General features: G+C 46.0%; 1 protein-coding gene across 2 annotated transcripts in view; it reads right to left on the bottom strand.

Annotated features, from left to right (window-relative positions):
• RORB (RAR related orphan receptor B) overlaps positions 1–5,143 on the bottom strand; it is a 136,063-nt gene extending 130,920 nt beyond the window's left edge. For both annotated transcript variants that reach the window (XM_005530367.3, XM_088054373.1), the window contains exon 1: positions 5,017–5,143. In XM_005530367.3, the coding sequence (XP_005530424.1) occupies positions 5,017–5,023 (7 nt within the window). In that variant the 5' untranslated portion in view covers positions 5,024–5,143. The remainder of the gene's footprint in view (positions 1–5,016) is intronic.
• Positions 5,144–17,366: the final 12,223 nt, after the last annotated feature.

Genomic DNA, 17,366 nt, shown 5'->3' on the forward strand with positions numbered 1-17,366 from the left:
CAACAATGCTCAGACTTTCTTATCTTTTTCTTTTTAACTATTTCCCTTTTGTCCTGTGGAATTACTATTATATTTAGCCCAATTTACCATAAATGTAACACCTGTGATTTTCCTCATTAAAAGCAAAATTGACAGGGTTATGGGATGAAAGGGCAGGGTATGGACTACAAAAGGGCTAGTTAACATAAGCCATTATACTGCTGCACTGATAAAGCTCATTTATATTCACCAGATGATTAGTTCAATCAATATTTACTCCTGTGTGCATCTTCAGCTACAAAGCATACAATCTTCAGTGTCACAGTGCAGACCTTAATTTCTGGGAATTCACTGCACCGCTTGAGAGGTAGGAATTTCTTGGATAACTTGGGAATCTTTCACCCCTTCAAATTTATTTTCCTGTATCAGGTAACCAATGCGCACACTATGGCAGACCCTGGGTCCTGGAACTGTTTAACAAAACTCAGTACTGTTAAAGGTATACCTTACCCACATGTTTCTGAGGACGCAAACGTCACTCTGATATACAGAAATACGTTCCACAGCGTCCTAAAGACTTTCCACACATTATCACAAGTACATTTTAAACAGGAATTATGACTTCCAGAATTCTTGTCTACTCGGGACTTTTTTTTCTTCCTGATAGATTTACTCCTCAAATGCCAAACATAGTTTTTTAACAAAAAAGCACAATTTAAATGACCTCTACTATTGTACTGTCAAATTAGAAAAATCATATCAACTTACTGCTTGTGACTGGATTTGTAAAAGGATAACAGTGGAAGTCATATATTTTCTATACCACAAAAGAGAAATTATTCCCAGTCAATGCACACGGTATTTTTGTAGTTTTTAAATTAACTGTCACCAGACTTCCATCTATGAAAAACAAATGTAACTTAAAAAATAAATAAATTATATGATGAAAAAAATCTTATATATATATGATATTAAATCTTATAGTTATCTATTGATAAACTTTCATTATGTATTCTCCTCTGACCCCCAATACTGTAACATACTACAGTTAAAGATAAAAGGAAGATACCATATGGAATATAAGTATGATCCAATGCAAAGTAGAACTATAGCTGAGGTACAAATGGGCTCTCATGCTTTCTCCCTTACTTTGTTCATTCTAGAGAGGTGTCACTGTTTACTGACTATACATATCTGTATTTTTTGTTACATGATACAGTTTATTACAGACTCGTGATTTTCAAAGCGTTTACTGACATTTATTAAAATTTACCTGCAAACATCTAACACCAGAAACTTGTGCTTTATCACGTATCAAGGAGTCCCAATGAAGTCAAATAACATTATTCAATTAAGGAGTCACTAGACGCACTGTGAGGACAAATTGGTTTTACAGTTCTGGTAGGGTAAGGTCCTAAGTCTGTCCTTTAAATAGTCAATGCAATTGATGCATTTTAGATTATTAATGTTACATATTACAAATAGAGATGTATTTACTTTTTCTGGAATAAATTGAAAAAAAATTTTCCTTTAAAGTTAATAAAGATTCCCTGCACTCATCCCCTCAGTTAAGAAGAACTTCAAAGTTAGCCAGTTTATTTGTATATGCTACTTAATAAGCTTGCTTAGAAACACTGCAGATAGAATTTGTTTGATCACTTTTCTAATTTCTTACAAATATTTCAGTCATACCAAGAAATACAGTAACTACATAACATCATGTAACATGCGTCACTGCTCAGTCCTGACACCAACAAGAAAACACTACATAGAAAACCCTCTTAAAATACTTGGCTTCAGGGGTTTGTGGTGCTCCTTTTCTTTAAAACATAACAGAAAAAGCTTTTAATAAGATTTTCAACTAAAAGTTAAAATATTACTTTTGTAATAAGTGGAATACTTGGTTACTAATGTCCCTTTCACAATTCAAATAGTTAAAATCACAAAACTGACTTTAGTATGTTTTGTGTATGAGTAGCATATTCCCAGAGTAAAAATAACTATTTTGACACTTTTTTTTTGCCACAGACAGCCCTCCACATTTGCGTAACAGCTGCATTATACGCAGAATTGACTAACTTTTAATAGCTTTAAACTTTACAAATCATTTTAGTAAGAAATAAACTACAAGGACAAATTTTTCAGTTAAATAGCACAATCATTTTAGTGCATTTTCTGTACTCTTTTTCTAAAAAATACATAGGTTCATATTCTATGGTCTTAACTCCCTCACAGGATATTGCCAGGAGTGGGACAGAAGGAAGACTGTGATGAACGCTCACTGTGAATTTCTTTTATACCTATGTTTGCCTCTATAAAATACTGGTATAAAAGTCATCAACCTCAAAAAGTTCCATTTTTCCGAGGGAAGTATATAGACCTACCCTAACAACAAATGCTCAGTTGTACGTTGTTCTGCTTTAAGTCAGTATGGCTATGTCTTCTTAATGGGATTGAAATCAAGGTTTGAAGTGCAGAAAATTATTATTTTGGCTAGAACATCACCAACAGCTGAAAATGTTAGCTTGGCGTCCTCAGGATGGGACGACTGACAAGTCTGTGGGTCTGTCCAGTGATTTGGAATTCAGCAGGCGCTGAACTTAACAGAAGCTGGTTATTTTCAGGCCTCCATCTCCAACGTGGAGCAGTAATGAACCACCCTGCACATCCCAGGCATGTTGTGCTAACTGCATCAACTGCAATTTGGAAGGATCACAGCTCAGCTGGGAAAGTTTGGGGGAACAGCTCACATGTTCAAGACTGAGCGCTTCCTCCTTCAAACCAACTGCAAATACAGTTGAAAACAACTACACCCCTAGAAGAAGGCTCTCAGCTCTCTAAAAGCACGAATTCATGGGAGCTCACAGTCCGTGAACTGTGATACTCATCTATTTCCGTTATTTTGAAAGCCACAGCAGACAGATGCTCAATTAATGTGTAACATTCGCTTTTAATTGAGGCGGTGTGAAGCACTGCTCTTGCCTCGACACACACCTGTTGTAAAACTTCACTTTACTGACCTCTAGCACATCACCTCCGAACAAGGATGAAAGCTGCCTGTTTGTTTTTCTCCTCCATCCATCCCAGCCCTTATTTCCCCACCTGTAAGTTCCCTATTGAGTAAGGATAAATACAGCGCAAATACTAATTTGCATTCTAGGGGCAGAGCTGCACCTCCTCACAGTAGCTGACAGCACAGCTAAAGGGGCGGCAGAGAGAGCTGGGGCAGATCCCACAAGAGATGCTGCCAGATGTGCAGCAAGATCTACCTCCGTCTCCCTGCCCAGGGCAGTTAGACCACCCTCGGCCTTGTTTAGAAGGAAGGCATCTGAGGAGAGGGATCTCTCCTCCCTCTCTTCACCCTTGCACAGCCCATCCATCCCAGGGCAGGGGATGAGAGGTGTGGGAGCAATGGTTTCTGTGGATGAACTGCCCACAAAAAGGGGCGTTGGGGCTCCTGACCAGGGGTCACTGGATGGGCACGTTTTGAAAAACAACCCGAGACAATGACTGACTGGCTTTATTCAAATTGGAGGTGCTCTGCTGCGCAGAAAAAGAAAGAATGAAAAAACCCAAACAAAACCAAAACCCACAAAAAACCATAAACAAACAGAAAACCTCCAAACCAAGCTGCAACGGGGCCACTTTACAGAACTGAGTGTTTTCCCTCTCTTTCCTGTTGCTTTTAAGAAAAACAAACACCGTTTAGCAGGTTCTTGCCAGATGCCCCACAACCAACACCCTAACAAAGAACGCTGGGGGAAAAGAAGGTATTTTTAAGCTGGTCTGTGCAAATGTCATAGTTATAATTCCTTAAAAGCGAATTATACACGTGTGGTTTTGCAGTGTGTTAACACATGCTGTTACAGGAGCTGGCATCGAACAAGCTGAAATTCTAGCTAGAAGTTCTTCCTAGTCTGTGTGTGTGTCCCGTCCTTAAATGGAAGATCAAGAAATCTGCATGCAGTGTCGCTGTCAACCCCCAGCGCGTCCCACTCCCCATAAACCCTTCTCCTCCGTTCTAACACCCTGTTAGAGAATACTTTTTGTCCCTTTTACCAAGCCATGGGTGAGACAAGCAACCGCTCTGCCAAACTGGGTGATAAAGGGCAGTGTGGAAGATGGGGGGAGAAGGAGCTGATGCCTCAGTTGATGCCACCCGCGGGGGCCCGGCGGATGCCTGCGGCTGGCAGCGGCTGTTCCTGCTCCGGCGTCAGTGCTCGCCTGGCCCGGAGATGGGGCGCAAGGGGAGTCTGGTCCTGGGAGACGCGGAAAGAACACATTCCCACGTCCTCCGCAGCGCTCCACACCCACTTGGGCGCCCGGCGCGCCAGCACGCAGCCCCTCTCCAGCCCCAGAGGACCAGCAGCTCTCCCTGCCTGAGGTGTCCCGCCGGTGACGATACTCTGTTCTCCAGCGGGACCCTCACCGGGTGCTGCTGCAAACCCTGCGGGAGTCTCTCACCGCCCTCCACGACAGGACTGCGCAGCAAGCACAGGCTCGGGGGTCCGAAGAGACCTGCGGGCACGGGCAGGGGACTCAAGGGCAGCGCAACCCTTACCGCCCAATTTGCAACCCAGCTGGGGAATGGGGGCGACGTGCCGCTTGGGGAACAAAGTCCAGATAACTTTTGGGGAGAAACGGGGAGCCCCTCTCGGCGCTGGCAGCGACCCGGGACCGAGCGGCAGCGGGTTCTGCCGCACGGGACACCTGCCGCGCCCCGCGGGGCAGCTGCGGCTGGGGACCTCACGGCACCTACACTGCCGAGCACCTGAGCCTCCCTCCTGCCTGCCCGCCACGGGCCAGGGCGGCGCCGGGCTTCCCAGGACAGGTAGGCGAGGGGTGTCCGCCCACCATCTGCCGCGGAAGGCTCCTCGCTCTGGGTCGCGGCCCCCGCGGGTGCAGGATTCACACGGTCAGCAGCCACGCCGGCAGGCCGGCACGACTCATCAACTTTCTTCCCCCGGACCCTCTCCCCTTCTCCAGCCCGTTCCCCAGCAGCGCTCCCAAAAGAGAGCCGTCCCCCGGCCCGCTTACCTCGCATGGTGTTGGTTCCCCGCTCCGCGCAGTCATGAAGCTAGGAGCCCAGGAACCGCACCGCACAGATCCCGTCTCAACAGCCGCGAAGGTGGCAGGCGCCGCAGCTCTGCTCCGCCGGGAAAACCATACCTCCGGGGCGGCTCCGCGGGGCGCGGCTCCGCGGGCTCCCCGCCGCCGGGCGCGCTGCTCCGGGGCGGCCGCCCCGCGACTGCCCGCGGCGGAGCCTCTGCGGCGGGGCCGGGCGTGCGAGGGGCTGAGCAGGGGAGGAGGAGGAAAGGAGTTACGTTAGAAAAAAACAGGAAAAACACGCGGAGGCAGAAGAGAGGGGGGTGCCGCGTGGATGGCAGAGCATGTGCGCTTTCACATGACAACGGCGCCCCTCAGCAGCTCCCCGGTGCGGATTTCCACTGCGCAGCCACAGCAACGCACGGAGCAAAAATGAGACCCAGTGAGAAAGCGGCAAAGGGGCTTATAGCGGGGGGTGGGCGGTGCCGCCGCCGCTGCCGCCCCGCCCGCTGTCAGCGCCGCCGCCAATCGCCGCGGCCCACCCGGCTCCGCCGCCGCGGGTGGCCCCGAGTGCCGCCGCCCGGCCCAGCCCGGCCCGGCCCGGCCGTGAGGGCTCCGCGGGCTCGGCGCCGCTGCTCACCCCACTCGGGGCTGCCCCGCCGGCCGGGCTGCGCTGGGCGGGGAGCTGCGGGCATGGGGCCGGCGTGCAGGGCTCTGGAGCCTGCGGAGAAAGGCAGCGGGCGCAGAGTCGCCCCGTGTGGCGCTGCTAGCGAGGAGGCGGTGTCTCCGGGGGGAAAGGCGAAAGCGCTCGGTCACCACGGTGTGACCGTCATCGGGAAACTGCATTTTCCGACGGGAATGGGAAAGTTTGGTGGTGAGTCATTTTCTCATTAAAGAGTGAATCTGGACGTCGAAAGCAATTTGTTTTCCGGTGCAGATGGTTCTGCAGAAACCGGTGTGTTCTGCAGCCGGCGGGATTTTCACGACTCACAACTCTCCCTCTGATTAACTGATAGACAAACCAACGTTCGTCCCCGAGAAAAAAACAAAAGCTCAAACAACCCCTCCAAACAAACAAAAGAAACAAAAAAGGCAACAAAATCCACCCGAACAAACAAAATTACTACGGGATCTTTCCAATTACTGGTTTGTTTTGGTTTTTTCCTGTATGATAGATCATGGAACGCAACCGGATCTCAGGCATCTTAAAAACAAATCCCTGTTACCACGGTTTACAGTTCCTAGCTCCAGGCTTAAAAGGAGAAAGCCTCTGATTTGACTAAAATGTATCCGTACAAAGTTACTATATCGACCTCATATATATTTGATAAATATTTGATATTGTTAAATTAGAAATGGACGTACCAAAATAGGTTTGTCACTACCTGAATTATCTGACTAAGTTCTATTAGGTCTGTTTTGCAAGAGATCATAGGTATGATCCTTTTTGGTGTCTTAAGGGTTATTATAGGAAAGATACAAAGTGAATTGCCCACTGTTAGTTAAAACTGTCAAAGGTTTTTTCTTGGGGAGCAATGTTACAGGGTTTAGAGGAAGCAGTTCTTGTGGTTAGCCTCTTTTTAAACACCTGTTTGAATTGCAACTGACGAAGACACGAAAGAGTCAACTCTGTCAGTATTGAAAACATCTAGATTTACTTGACCATGGTGAATTTTAACTGCATTCGTTGTAGGGTCAGTTTAAAAAAAAATAATAAAAAAAATTTTCTTAATTCCTATGATACTACTAGATAGGATTTGTATTCTTGACCATTGTATTTATGCAATTCATATACTGCATGCAAAGTTGTTAATACTCATGTGGGATCTCATCCAGAAACTTTTACCAATTACTTGGCTTTTAGTCCACTTATATCAGCACACCTTTCAGCAACAGTTACGTTGCTCTCCATCTTTTCACTTCACAAGACCTGGAATTTACAGTGGCATGTTTTCTTTTTAATTGGGATTTTAGCAGATGTGGTTGGCGGCAGTTAGGCTTGCCTCCAGGATTCTCTTCTATGGATTTTCCCACAAACCATCTCTTCAATCTGTTCCTCATGTTCAAAAGCTTCTGAGGTAATTGCAACTAAACAACTCTTACCCATCACTTTGCAAACCATGTTAGGAAGTCTCATCTCATAATAATATAATTTGCCTGGTATCTAATATGGAATTTAGTAAACAGGGCTTATGGCTCTTACAAAAGCGACTCGGAGAGACAGCAGAGATTCCATCTACTCATTGTATTGGAACCAGAACATTTTTTTTTCCCTACTGGATTCACCTGCCACAGGAACAAAAGACAGGTGAATCTCAGGAGAAGGCACATGCTCTCTTTTCATATTGTCAAGACATCCTGTTCTTGGCTATGCCAATGTGATTTTTCAATTTAACTGTTTTCAAGCTGCATCTTAACACCAAAGAAAACTTTATTAGATAAATAACTAGCTATCTACTTGCTGTGCAGTGCATTCAAAATACCTTATGCTATTACGGTATTACAAATACTGCCTTTATGTGGTATTTGTGTGGTGCTTTTTGATAATGGAGAAAAAGATCTCATTATTCTTGCTTAGCTTGATTTTGATAAAAAGATTTTTTAAAATTTTATTTATTTATTTATTTATTTATTTAATATTTTTTTTTTTCTTTATAAAACCCACATAATTTGACCCCTGGAGTTCATTTGCATTTGTCACTACCATATGGAGTGGCAATTTTATGTATCCATTTTCAGAAGCTCTTTCAGGTTATTCATCTTTCTTGTTCTAATATAGTATGTGTACAATGATGTTTGAGATAGCTTCTTCACTAGCTAGAGAAAGTTGGTAAATTTGTTGGTTTTTTTTAATATTTAGGATGAAATATTGTCTGCTAAGTACTAGTAATGGTAGTGAAAGGATTAGATGATATAAACATGTGTGAACTTCAGTGACAGCCAGACAAGTTTTAAATGCTTTATTTAAAAATACAGGACTGCTTGAAACTGTTATATTTTGAAGCAGGTAAACAACATGCAAGAAAGCCACATGATCTGAAGTCATACAGAAATTTATAGAATATTTAAAACCAGAACATATATCTTCAATAGTTAAATTAACTGAGTAGTACAATTTAGCCCACTATTCTTGAAAGATGTTAGTTATCCTAGGTTTCAAAGAGAGCCTTTTCAGGTTTTTCTCATTTCAGGTGAGTGCTTCAGAGAAGAAGTTTAGAAAACATCAGAGAAATAGAGGTAAAATAGAACAAATAATTTGTTTTGCTTCAACATATAAACAAATGTTTTATGGATAAAGAACAATATTATTGCTATTATATTTTCACTGCAAAATAACAATGAGGAATTGCTTTTCAGAATATTTGCTTGCATTACCACCTTCCCAAGGCTCTTTGGATTGCCATCTACTTAGACAGTATTTAAGACCACCTACTTTTATCCTTTTAATAATTTGCAATATGTTCATTAGAGCTGTAGCAAGTTATGCCTAATTTAGTTGCTTCATTAAAAAGTACTGAATGAATAGTCAAAACATACTGTATCAGGCAAGACCCATTTCATTCCCCTGGATATCAATGGCTAATTTCTGTTGGCATGAAAAGATGCCAGATGCACCCCATAGTCACAATTTATTTCTTAGGTTCAATAGGAGTAGCATTGGTCACAATTTTCTTCATCTCATCTGTCTCTAGCTTCATTGACAGACATTCCTAACTTCATGTAAGTAATAAGAAAGATTTTCTAATTTTTTATTTTATGATTTTGCACAAAGTTATTGACAGACTCAGGAATATGAGCTTCTCTCACTTTAGCTTAACTTTCTGAAATTCTTTTTATCTTGTTGTGCTGTCTGCAGTTTGAAAACATGCACATGCACTATATTGTCTTTATTTCCTATAAAGACTTATAACCATTATGCAATTTCAAACTATTTCCACAGAATATAATTTAATTAAAAACTGTGCATTTTCTTCCAAACGAGTAAAATTATTTTAAAAGCAACTCTAGAAAATCCTGACACAATAAGAAACAACATGTAGCAATTAAAAAAATTATAATTATGCCAATTTAGTTTTTGAAGCTAAGAATGTAATGTATTATACATGACAGGATAGCCAGAAACTTGAAAAAATAAAATGAAAAACCATGCTTGACTTTTTCCTCTGTCTTGTGAAATAAAAAGCAATCTGTAGCCATCAATAAGGAATCTCAACTTCTGTAAATACTTCATGACATCTATTTCATTCTGTATGTTCTTCCCTGCCTTAATGGCAGAGGTTGTATTGTGACTTCCTCTGCTTTACATGCAGTGTCAATCACTGGATCATGTTATAAAATGTCCCAATTAAACATATCTTGGAACAGGAATGCGTACTAGCTGAGATACTAGATACCATCATCACCTCACCCCCCGACAGAATGTTCAGCACCTGAAAAAACTGTCTGTTAAGGATACAATTGCTGCTTTAAACTTAGAACACCAAAGCCTTGAAATTATATTTTGGATTCTAAAACCTAGCCAAGGAAGGAGCTAAATTTGACAGTAGTACCTGTGCCCAAGTAACCTGGAGTTTGCGCTGGAGAAACTACAGCATATTCGAATATTGATGAGAGAGGAGGCAGTAGTGAAAGACTGTCCTGCAGCAAAAAGCCTGCCAGGAGGCAGTGACCTTCCAGGATTTGTGTCCACATTCTCCATCCTTGAGAGAAGGTCCAAGGGTTCCTAAGTTGTTTTGAGGCAATAAAAGACCAAGAATGAGCTTCAATGAAGGAGACAGAAAGATAAGAGTTGCAAGGAATACATGGGCCAAATAAAGTGCTGTAGGAAAGAAGCATGAGGCGGAAGACCTGCCTTCAGATCAGTGCTTCAAATCCTCCTGGTAGCATCTGAAGTACTAGACATTATAGCCTAGGAATGAGTCTCTGAGCATCTTCAAATTTCTATGGCTCTCATGAAGTATTTTAAAGTTTAAATGTGAGGAGGTATTATTTTTTCTTTTTTTTCTTTTCAAATGGATACTGACCCTCCAGATAAACATTCATTTGACCTCATGGAAACAGTCTGATTTTTCCAAGTTTTAATGCTGTTTCACTGGAAAAATACAAACCCCTACTACAGTTATTTTATTCATCAGGAAACTAATTAATTTTCTGGTGGAATCACAGTATTCCTATTCTTACATATGCACTGCATTTTTACAGGGCATATGTAAGTTTTACATTTTAAAATCAAAGAAGTTCAAAACCTTTATTCTAAATTCTTTTTCATTGTATGCAAAATAGATTATTTCTGAGCTAATATATGTTTAGAAAATTGTAGTATTTAGTATACCACGGCTGTTTACACAGTTTTTAAAAACTGATCCTTTGCTATGTGTAGCATGTAAAAGCATATGCTTTTGTATGAAGAGTAATTCTCTTCCAAAAGAGATAAAATAAAGGCAAACAGAAATATTGTGTATTCATTTAAAAACAAAGCATCACTGAAACTGGAATCTTGGATAATATATAATATCTAAATAATATAACACTATTTAAATAATATAATATAATAATAAATAATCGGAATATGTAACAGAAAAATTTAGAGGGTCTGACATTTTGGACTTTATAGGGACTATGAAGCAGATTGACTGAGTAATCCATAACCTTCTCTTGATTATTCAGTTATTTATTATTATGTCACAATGAGTTAGTAGTACCTGCAGAACAAGGATAGGCTGGTTGTAAAAGGCTAATTTGGACTAAGCAATTTTAAAATGGCTGTATTCCATGGTTTTGAACTGAAAAATTTGTATTTATTTCAAAATTTCCCTCAATTGAGAAATATTTAGGTTTTAATATGTTGCCCTTCTTTCAGCTCTTGGTTTTCTGCTTTAGACTTATCTCAGGTGTGCATCAAGTCCACTGCTACACACCACAGCTTTCGATGTAGCCATCCCTTCCTCCCTTCCTCCCTTCCTCCCTTCCTCCCTTCCTCCCTTCCTCCCTTCCTCCCTTCCTCCCTTCCTTCCTTCCGCCACTTCCTTCCGCCACTTCCTTCCGCCACTTCCTTCCTTCCGCCACTTCCTTCCACCACTTCCTTCCTTCCGCCACTTCCTTCCTTCCGCCAATTCCTTCCTTCCTTCCTTCCTTCCTTCCTTCCTTCCTTCCTTCCTTCCTTCCTTCCTTCCTTCCTTCCTTCCTTCCTTCCTTCCTTCCTTCCTTCCTTCCTTCCTTCCTTCCTTCCTTCCTTCCTTCCTTCCTTCCTTCCTTCCGACACTTCCTTCCGACACTTCCTTCCGACACTTCCTTCCGACACTTCCTTCCGACACTTCCTTCCGACACTTCCTTCCGACACTTCCTTCCGACACTTCCTTCCTTCCTTCCTTCCTTCCGCCACTTCCTTCCGCCACTTCCTTCCGCCACTTCCTTCCGCCACTTCCGCCACTTCCTTCCTTCCTTCCGCCACTTCCTTCCTTCCTTCCTTCCTTCCTTCCTTCCTTCCTTCCTTCCTTCCTTCCTTCCTTCCTTCCTTCCTTCCTTCCTTCCTTCCTTCCTTCCTTCCTTCCTTCCTTCCTTCCTTCCTTCCTTCCTTCCTTCCTTCCTTCCTTCCTTCCGCCACTTCCTTCCTTCCGCCACTTCCTTCCTTCCTTCCTTCCTTCCTTCCTTCCTTCCTTCCTTCCTTCCTTCCTTCCTTCCTTCCTTCCTTCCTTCCTTCCTTCCTTCCTTCCTTCCTTCCGCCACTTCCTTCCTTCCGCCACTTCCTTCCTTCCTTCCTTCCTTCCTTCCTTCCTTCCTTCCTTCCTTCCGCCACTTCCTTCCTTCCTTCCTTCCTTCCGCCACTTCCTTCCTTCCGCCACTTCCTTCCGCCACTTCCTTCCTTCCGCCACTTCCTTCCTTCCTTCCGCCACTTCCTTCCGCCACTTCCTTCCGCCACTTCCTTCCGCCACTTCCTTCCTTCCGCCACTTCCTTCCTTCCGCCACTTCCTTCCTTCCGCCACTTCCTTCCTTCCTTCCTTCCTTCCTTCCTTCCTTCCTTCCTTCCTTCCTTCCTTCCTTCCTTCCTTCCTTCCTTCCTTCCTTCCTTCCTTCCTTCCTTCCTTCCTTCCTTCCTTCCTTCCTTCCTTCCTTCCTTCCTTCCTTCCTTCCTTCCTTCCTTCCGCCACTTCCTTCCGCCACTTCCTTCCGCCACTTCCTTCCGCCACTTCCTTCCGCCACTTCCTTCCTTCCTTCCTTCCTTCCTTCCTTCCTTCCTTCCTTCCTTCCTTCCTTCCTTCCTTCCTTCCTTCCTTCCTTCCTTCCTTCCTTCCTTCCTTCCTTCCTTCCTTCCTTCCTTCCTTCCTTCCTTCCTTCCTTCCTTCCTTCCTTCCTTCCTTCCTTCCTTCCTTCCGCCACTTCCTTCCTTCCTTCCGCCACTTCCTTCCTTCCTTCCTTCCTTCCTTCCTTCCTTCCTTCCTTCCTTCCTTCCTTCCTTCCGCCACTTCCTTCCTTCCGCCACTTCCTTCCGCCACTTCCTTCCTTCCGCCACTTCCTTCCGCCACTTCCTTCCTTCCGCCACTTCCTTCCTTCCTTCCGCCACTTCCTTCCGCCACTTCCTTCCGCCACTTCCTTCCGCCACTTCCTTCCTTCCGCCACTTCCTTCCTTCCGCCACTTCCTTCCTTCCGCCACTTCCTTCCTTCCGCCACTTCCTTCCTTCCTTCCTTCCTTCCTTCCTTCCTTCCTTCCTTCCTTCCTTCCTTCCTTCCTTCCTTCCTTCCTTCCTTCCTTCCTTCCTTCCTTCCTTCCTTCCTTCCTTCCTTCCTTCCTTCCTTCCTTCCGCCACTTCCTTCCGCCACTTCCTTCCGCCACTTCCTTCCGCCACTTCCTTCCGCCACTTCCTTCCTTCCTTCCTTCCTTCCTTCCTTCCTTCCTTCCTTCCTTCCTTCCTTCCTTCCTTCCTTCCTTCCTTCCTTCCCTCCTTCCCTCCTTCCCTCCTTCCTTCCTTCCTTCCTTCCTTCCTTCCTTCCTTCCTTCCTTCCTTCCTTCCTTCCTTCCTTCCTTCCTTCCTTCCTTCCTTCCTTCCTTCCTTCCTTCCTTCCTTCCGACACTTCCTTCCGACACTTCCTTCCGACACTTCCTTCCGACACTTCCTTCCGACACTTCCTTCCCACACTTCCTTCCTTCCTTCCGACACTTCCTTCCTTCCTTCTGTCCGCCACTTCCTTCCTTCCTTCCTTCCTTCCTTCCTTCCTTCCTTCCTTCCTTCCTTCCTTCCTTCCTTCCTTCCTTCCTTCCTTCCTTCCTTCCTTCCTTCCTTCCTTCCTTCCTTCCTTCCTTCCTTCCTTCCTTCCTTCCTTCCTTCCTTCCTTCCTTCCGACACTTCCTTCCGACACTTCCTTCCGCCACTTCCTTCCGCCACTTCCTTCCTTCCTTCCTTCCTTCCTTCCTTCCTTCCGCCACTTCCTTCCTTCCTTCCTTCCTTCCTTCCTTCCTTCCTTCCTTCCTTCCTTCCTTCCTTCCTTCCTTCCTTCCTTCCTTCCTTCCTTCCTTCCTTCCTTCCTTCCTTCCTTCCTTCCTTCCTTCCTTCCTTCCTTCCGACCCTTCCTTCCGACACTTCCTTCCGACACTTCCTTCCGACACTTCCTTCCGACACTTCCTTCCTTCCTTCCTTCCGACACTTCCTTCCGACACTTCCTTCCTTCCTTCCTTCCTTCCTTCCTTCCTTCCTTCCTTCCTTCCTTCCTTCCTTCCGACACTTCCTTCCTTCCGACACTTCCTTCCTTCCTTCCTTCCTTCCTTCCTTCCTTCCTTCCTTCCTTCCTTCCTTCCTTCCTTCCTTCCTTCCGACACTTCCTTCCGACACTTCCTTCCGACACTTCCTTCCGACACTTCCTTCCTTCCTTCCTTCCTTCCTTCCTTCCTTCCTTCCTTCCTTCCTTCCTTCCTTCCGCCACTTCCTTCCTTCCTTCCTTCCTTCCTTCCTTCCTTCCTTCCTTCCTTCCTTCCTTCCTTCCTTCCTTCCTTCCTTCCTTCCTTCCTTCCTTCCTTCCTTCCTTCCTTCCTTCCTTCCTTCCTTCCTTCCTTCCTTCCTTCCGACACTTCCTTCCGACACTTCCTTCCGACACTTCCTTCCGACACTTCCTTCCGACACTTCCTTCCGACACTTCCTTCCTTCCTTCCTTCCGACACTTCCTTCCGACACTTCCTTCCTTCCGACACTTCCTTCCTTCCTTCCTTCCTTCCTTCCTTCCTTCCTTCCTTCCTTCCGACACTTCCTTCCTTCCGACACTTCCTTCCTTCCGACACTTCCTTCCTTCCTTCCTTCCTTCCTTCCTTCCTTCCTTCCTTCCGACACTTCCTTCCGACACTTCCTTCCGACACTTCCTTCCGACACTTCCTTCCTTCCTTCCGCCACTTCCTTCCGACACTTCCTTCCTTCCGACACTTCCTTCCTTCCTTCCTTCCTTCCTTCCTTCCTTCCTTCCTTCCTTCCTTCCTTCCTTCCTTCCTTCCTTCCTTCCTTCCTTCCTTCCTTCCTTCCTTCCTTCCCTCCTTCCGACACTTCCTTACGACACTTCCTTCCGACACTTCCTTCCGACACTTCCTTCCGACACTTCCTTCCGACACTTCCTTCCTTCCTTCTGACACTTCCTTCCGACACTTCCTTTCCTTCCGACACTTCCTTCCTTCCTTCCTTCCTTCCTTCCTTCCCTTCCTTCCTATCCTTCCTTCCTTCCTTCCTTCCTTCCTTCCTTCCTTCCTTCCTTCCTTCCTTCCTTCCTTCCTTCCTTCCTTCCTTCCTTCCTTCCTTCCTTCCTTCCTTCCTTCCTTCCTTCCTTCCTTCCGACACTTCCTTCCGACACTTCCTTCCGACACTTCCTTCCGACACTTCCTTCCGACACTTCCTTCCGACACTTCCTTCCTTCCGCCACTTCCTTCCTTCCGCCACTTCCTTCCTTCCGCCACTTCCTTCCTTCCGCCACTTCCTTCCTTCCTTCCTTCCTTCCTTCCTTCCTTCCTTCCTTCCTTCCTTCCTTCCTTCCTTCCTTCCTTCCTTCCTTCCTTCCTTCCTTCCTTCCTTCCTTCCTTCCTTCCTTCCTTCCTTCCTTCCTTCCTTCCTTATTCCGCCACTTCCTTCCTCAACTTCCTTCCGCCACTTCCTTCCGCCACTTCCTTCCGCCACTTCCTTTCTTCCTTCCTTCCTTCCTTTCTTCCTTCCTTGCTCCCTTCCTTCCTTCCTTCCTTCCTTCCTTCCTTCCTTCCTTCCTTCCTTCCTTCCTTCCTTCCTTCCTTCCTTCCTTCCTTCCTTCCTTCCTTCCTTCCTTCCGACACTTCCTTCCTTCCGACACTTCCTTCCGACACTTCCTTCCGACACTTCCTTCCGACACTTCCTTCCGACACTTCCTTCCTTCCGACACTTCCTTCCGACACTTCCTTCCTTCCGACACTTCCTTCCTTCCTTCCTTCCTTCCTTCCTTCCTTCCTTCCTTCCTTCCTTCCTTCCTTCCTTCCTTCCTTCCTTCCTTCCTTCCTTCCTTCCTTCCTTCCTTCCTTCCTTCCTTCCTTCCTTCCTTCCTTCCTTCCTTCCTTCCGACACTTCCTTCCGACACTTCCTTCCTTCCGACACTTCCTTACTTCCTTCCGCCACTTCCTTCCGCCACTTCCTTCCGCCACTTCCTTCCTTCCGCCACTTCCTTCCTTCCGCCACTTCCTTCCTTCCGCCACTTCCTTCCTTCCTTCCTTCCTTCCTTCCTTCCTTCCTTCCTTCCTTCCTTCCTTCCTTCCTTCCTTCCTTCCTTCCTTCCTTCCTTCCTTCCTTCCTTCCTTCCTTCCTTCCTTCCTTCCTTCCTTCCTTCCGCCACTTCCTTCCGCCACTTCCTTCCGCCACTTCCTTCCGCCACTTCCTTCCGCCACTTCCTTCCTTCCTTCCTTCCTTCCTTCCTTCCTTCCTTCCTTCCTTCCTTCCTTCCTTCCTTCCTTCCTTCCTTCCTTCCTTCCTTCCTTCCTTCCTTCCTTCCTTCCTTCCTTCCTTCCTTCCTTCCTTCCGCCACTTCCTTCCTTCCGCCACTTCCTTCCTTCCTTCCTTCCTTCCTTCCTTCCTTCCTTCCTTCCTTCCTTCCTTCCTTCCGCCACTTCCTTCCGCCACTTCCTTCCGCCACTTCCTTCCGCCACTTCCTTCCTTCCTTCCTTCCTTCCTTCCTTCCTTCCTTCCTTCCTTCCGCCACTTCCTTCCTTCCGCCACTTCCTTCCTTCCTTCCTTCCTTCCTTCCTTCCTTCCTTCCTTCCTTCCTTCCTTCCTTCCTTCCTTCCTTCCTTCCTTCCTTCCTTCCTTCCTTCCTTCCTTCCTTCCTTCCTTCCTTCCTTCCTTCGTTCCTTCCGACACTTCCTTCCGACACTTCCTTCCGACACTTCCTTCCGACACTTCCTTCCGACACTTCCTTCCTTCCTTCCTTCCGACACTTCCTTCCGACACTTCCTTCCTTCCTTCCTTCCTTCCTTCCTTCCTTCCTTCCTTCCTTCCTTCCTTCCTTCCGACACTTCCTTCCTTCCGACACTTCCTTCCTTCCTTCCTTCCTTCCTTCCTTCCTTCCTTCCTTCCTTCCTTCCTTCCTTCCTTCCTTCCTTCCTTCCGACACTTCCTTCCGACACTTCCTTCCGACACTTCCTTCCGACACTTCCTTCCTTCCTTCCGACACTTCCTTCCGACACTTCCTTCCTTCCGACACTTCCTTCCTTCCTTCCTTCCTTCCTTCCTTCCTTCCTTCCTTCCTTCCTTCCTTCCTTCCTTCCTTCCTTCCTTCCTTCCTTCCTTCCTTCCTTCCTTCCTTCCTTCCTTCCTTCCTTCCTTCCGACACTTCCTTCCGACACTTCCTTCCGACACTTCCTTCCGACACTTCCTTCCGACACTTCCTTCCGACACTTCCTTCCTTCCTTCCGACACTTCCTTCCGACACTTCCTTCCTTCCGACACTTCCTTCCTTCCTTCCTTCCTTCCTTCCTTCCTTCCTTCCTTCCTTCCTTCCTTCCTTCCTTCCTTCCTTCCTTCCTTCCTTCCTTCCTTCCTTCCTTCCTTCCTTCCTTCCTTCCTTCCTTCCTTCCTTCCTTCCTTCCTTCCTTCCTTCCTTCCTTCGTCCTTCCTTCCGACACTTCCTTCCGACACTTCCTTCCGACACTTCCTTCCGACACTTCCTTCCGACACTTCCTTCCGACACTTCCTTCCGACACTTCCTTCCTTCCGACACTTCCTTCCGACACTTCCTTCCTTCCGACACTTCCTTCCTTCCTTCCTTCCTTCCTTCCTTCCTTCCTTCCTTCCTTCCTTCCTTCCTTCCTTCCTTCCTTCCTTCCTTCCTTCCTTCCTTCCTTCCTTCCTTCCTTC

The sequence above is a fragment of the Pseudopodoces humilis genome, chromosome 4, assembly GCF_049639895.1.
Source record: "Pseudopodoces humilis isolate 2021_Gansu_Grassland_sample_001 chromosome 4, ASM4963989v1, whole genome shotgun sequence".
In the NCBI taxonomy this organism is placed as follows: domain Eukaryota; kingdom Metazoa; phylum Chordata; class Aves; order Passeriformes; family Paridae; genus Pseudopodoces; species Pseudopodoces humilis.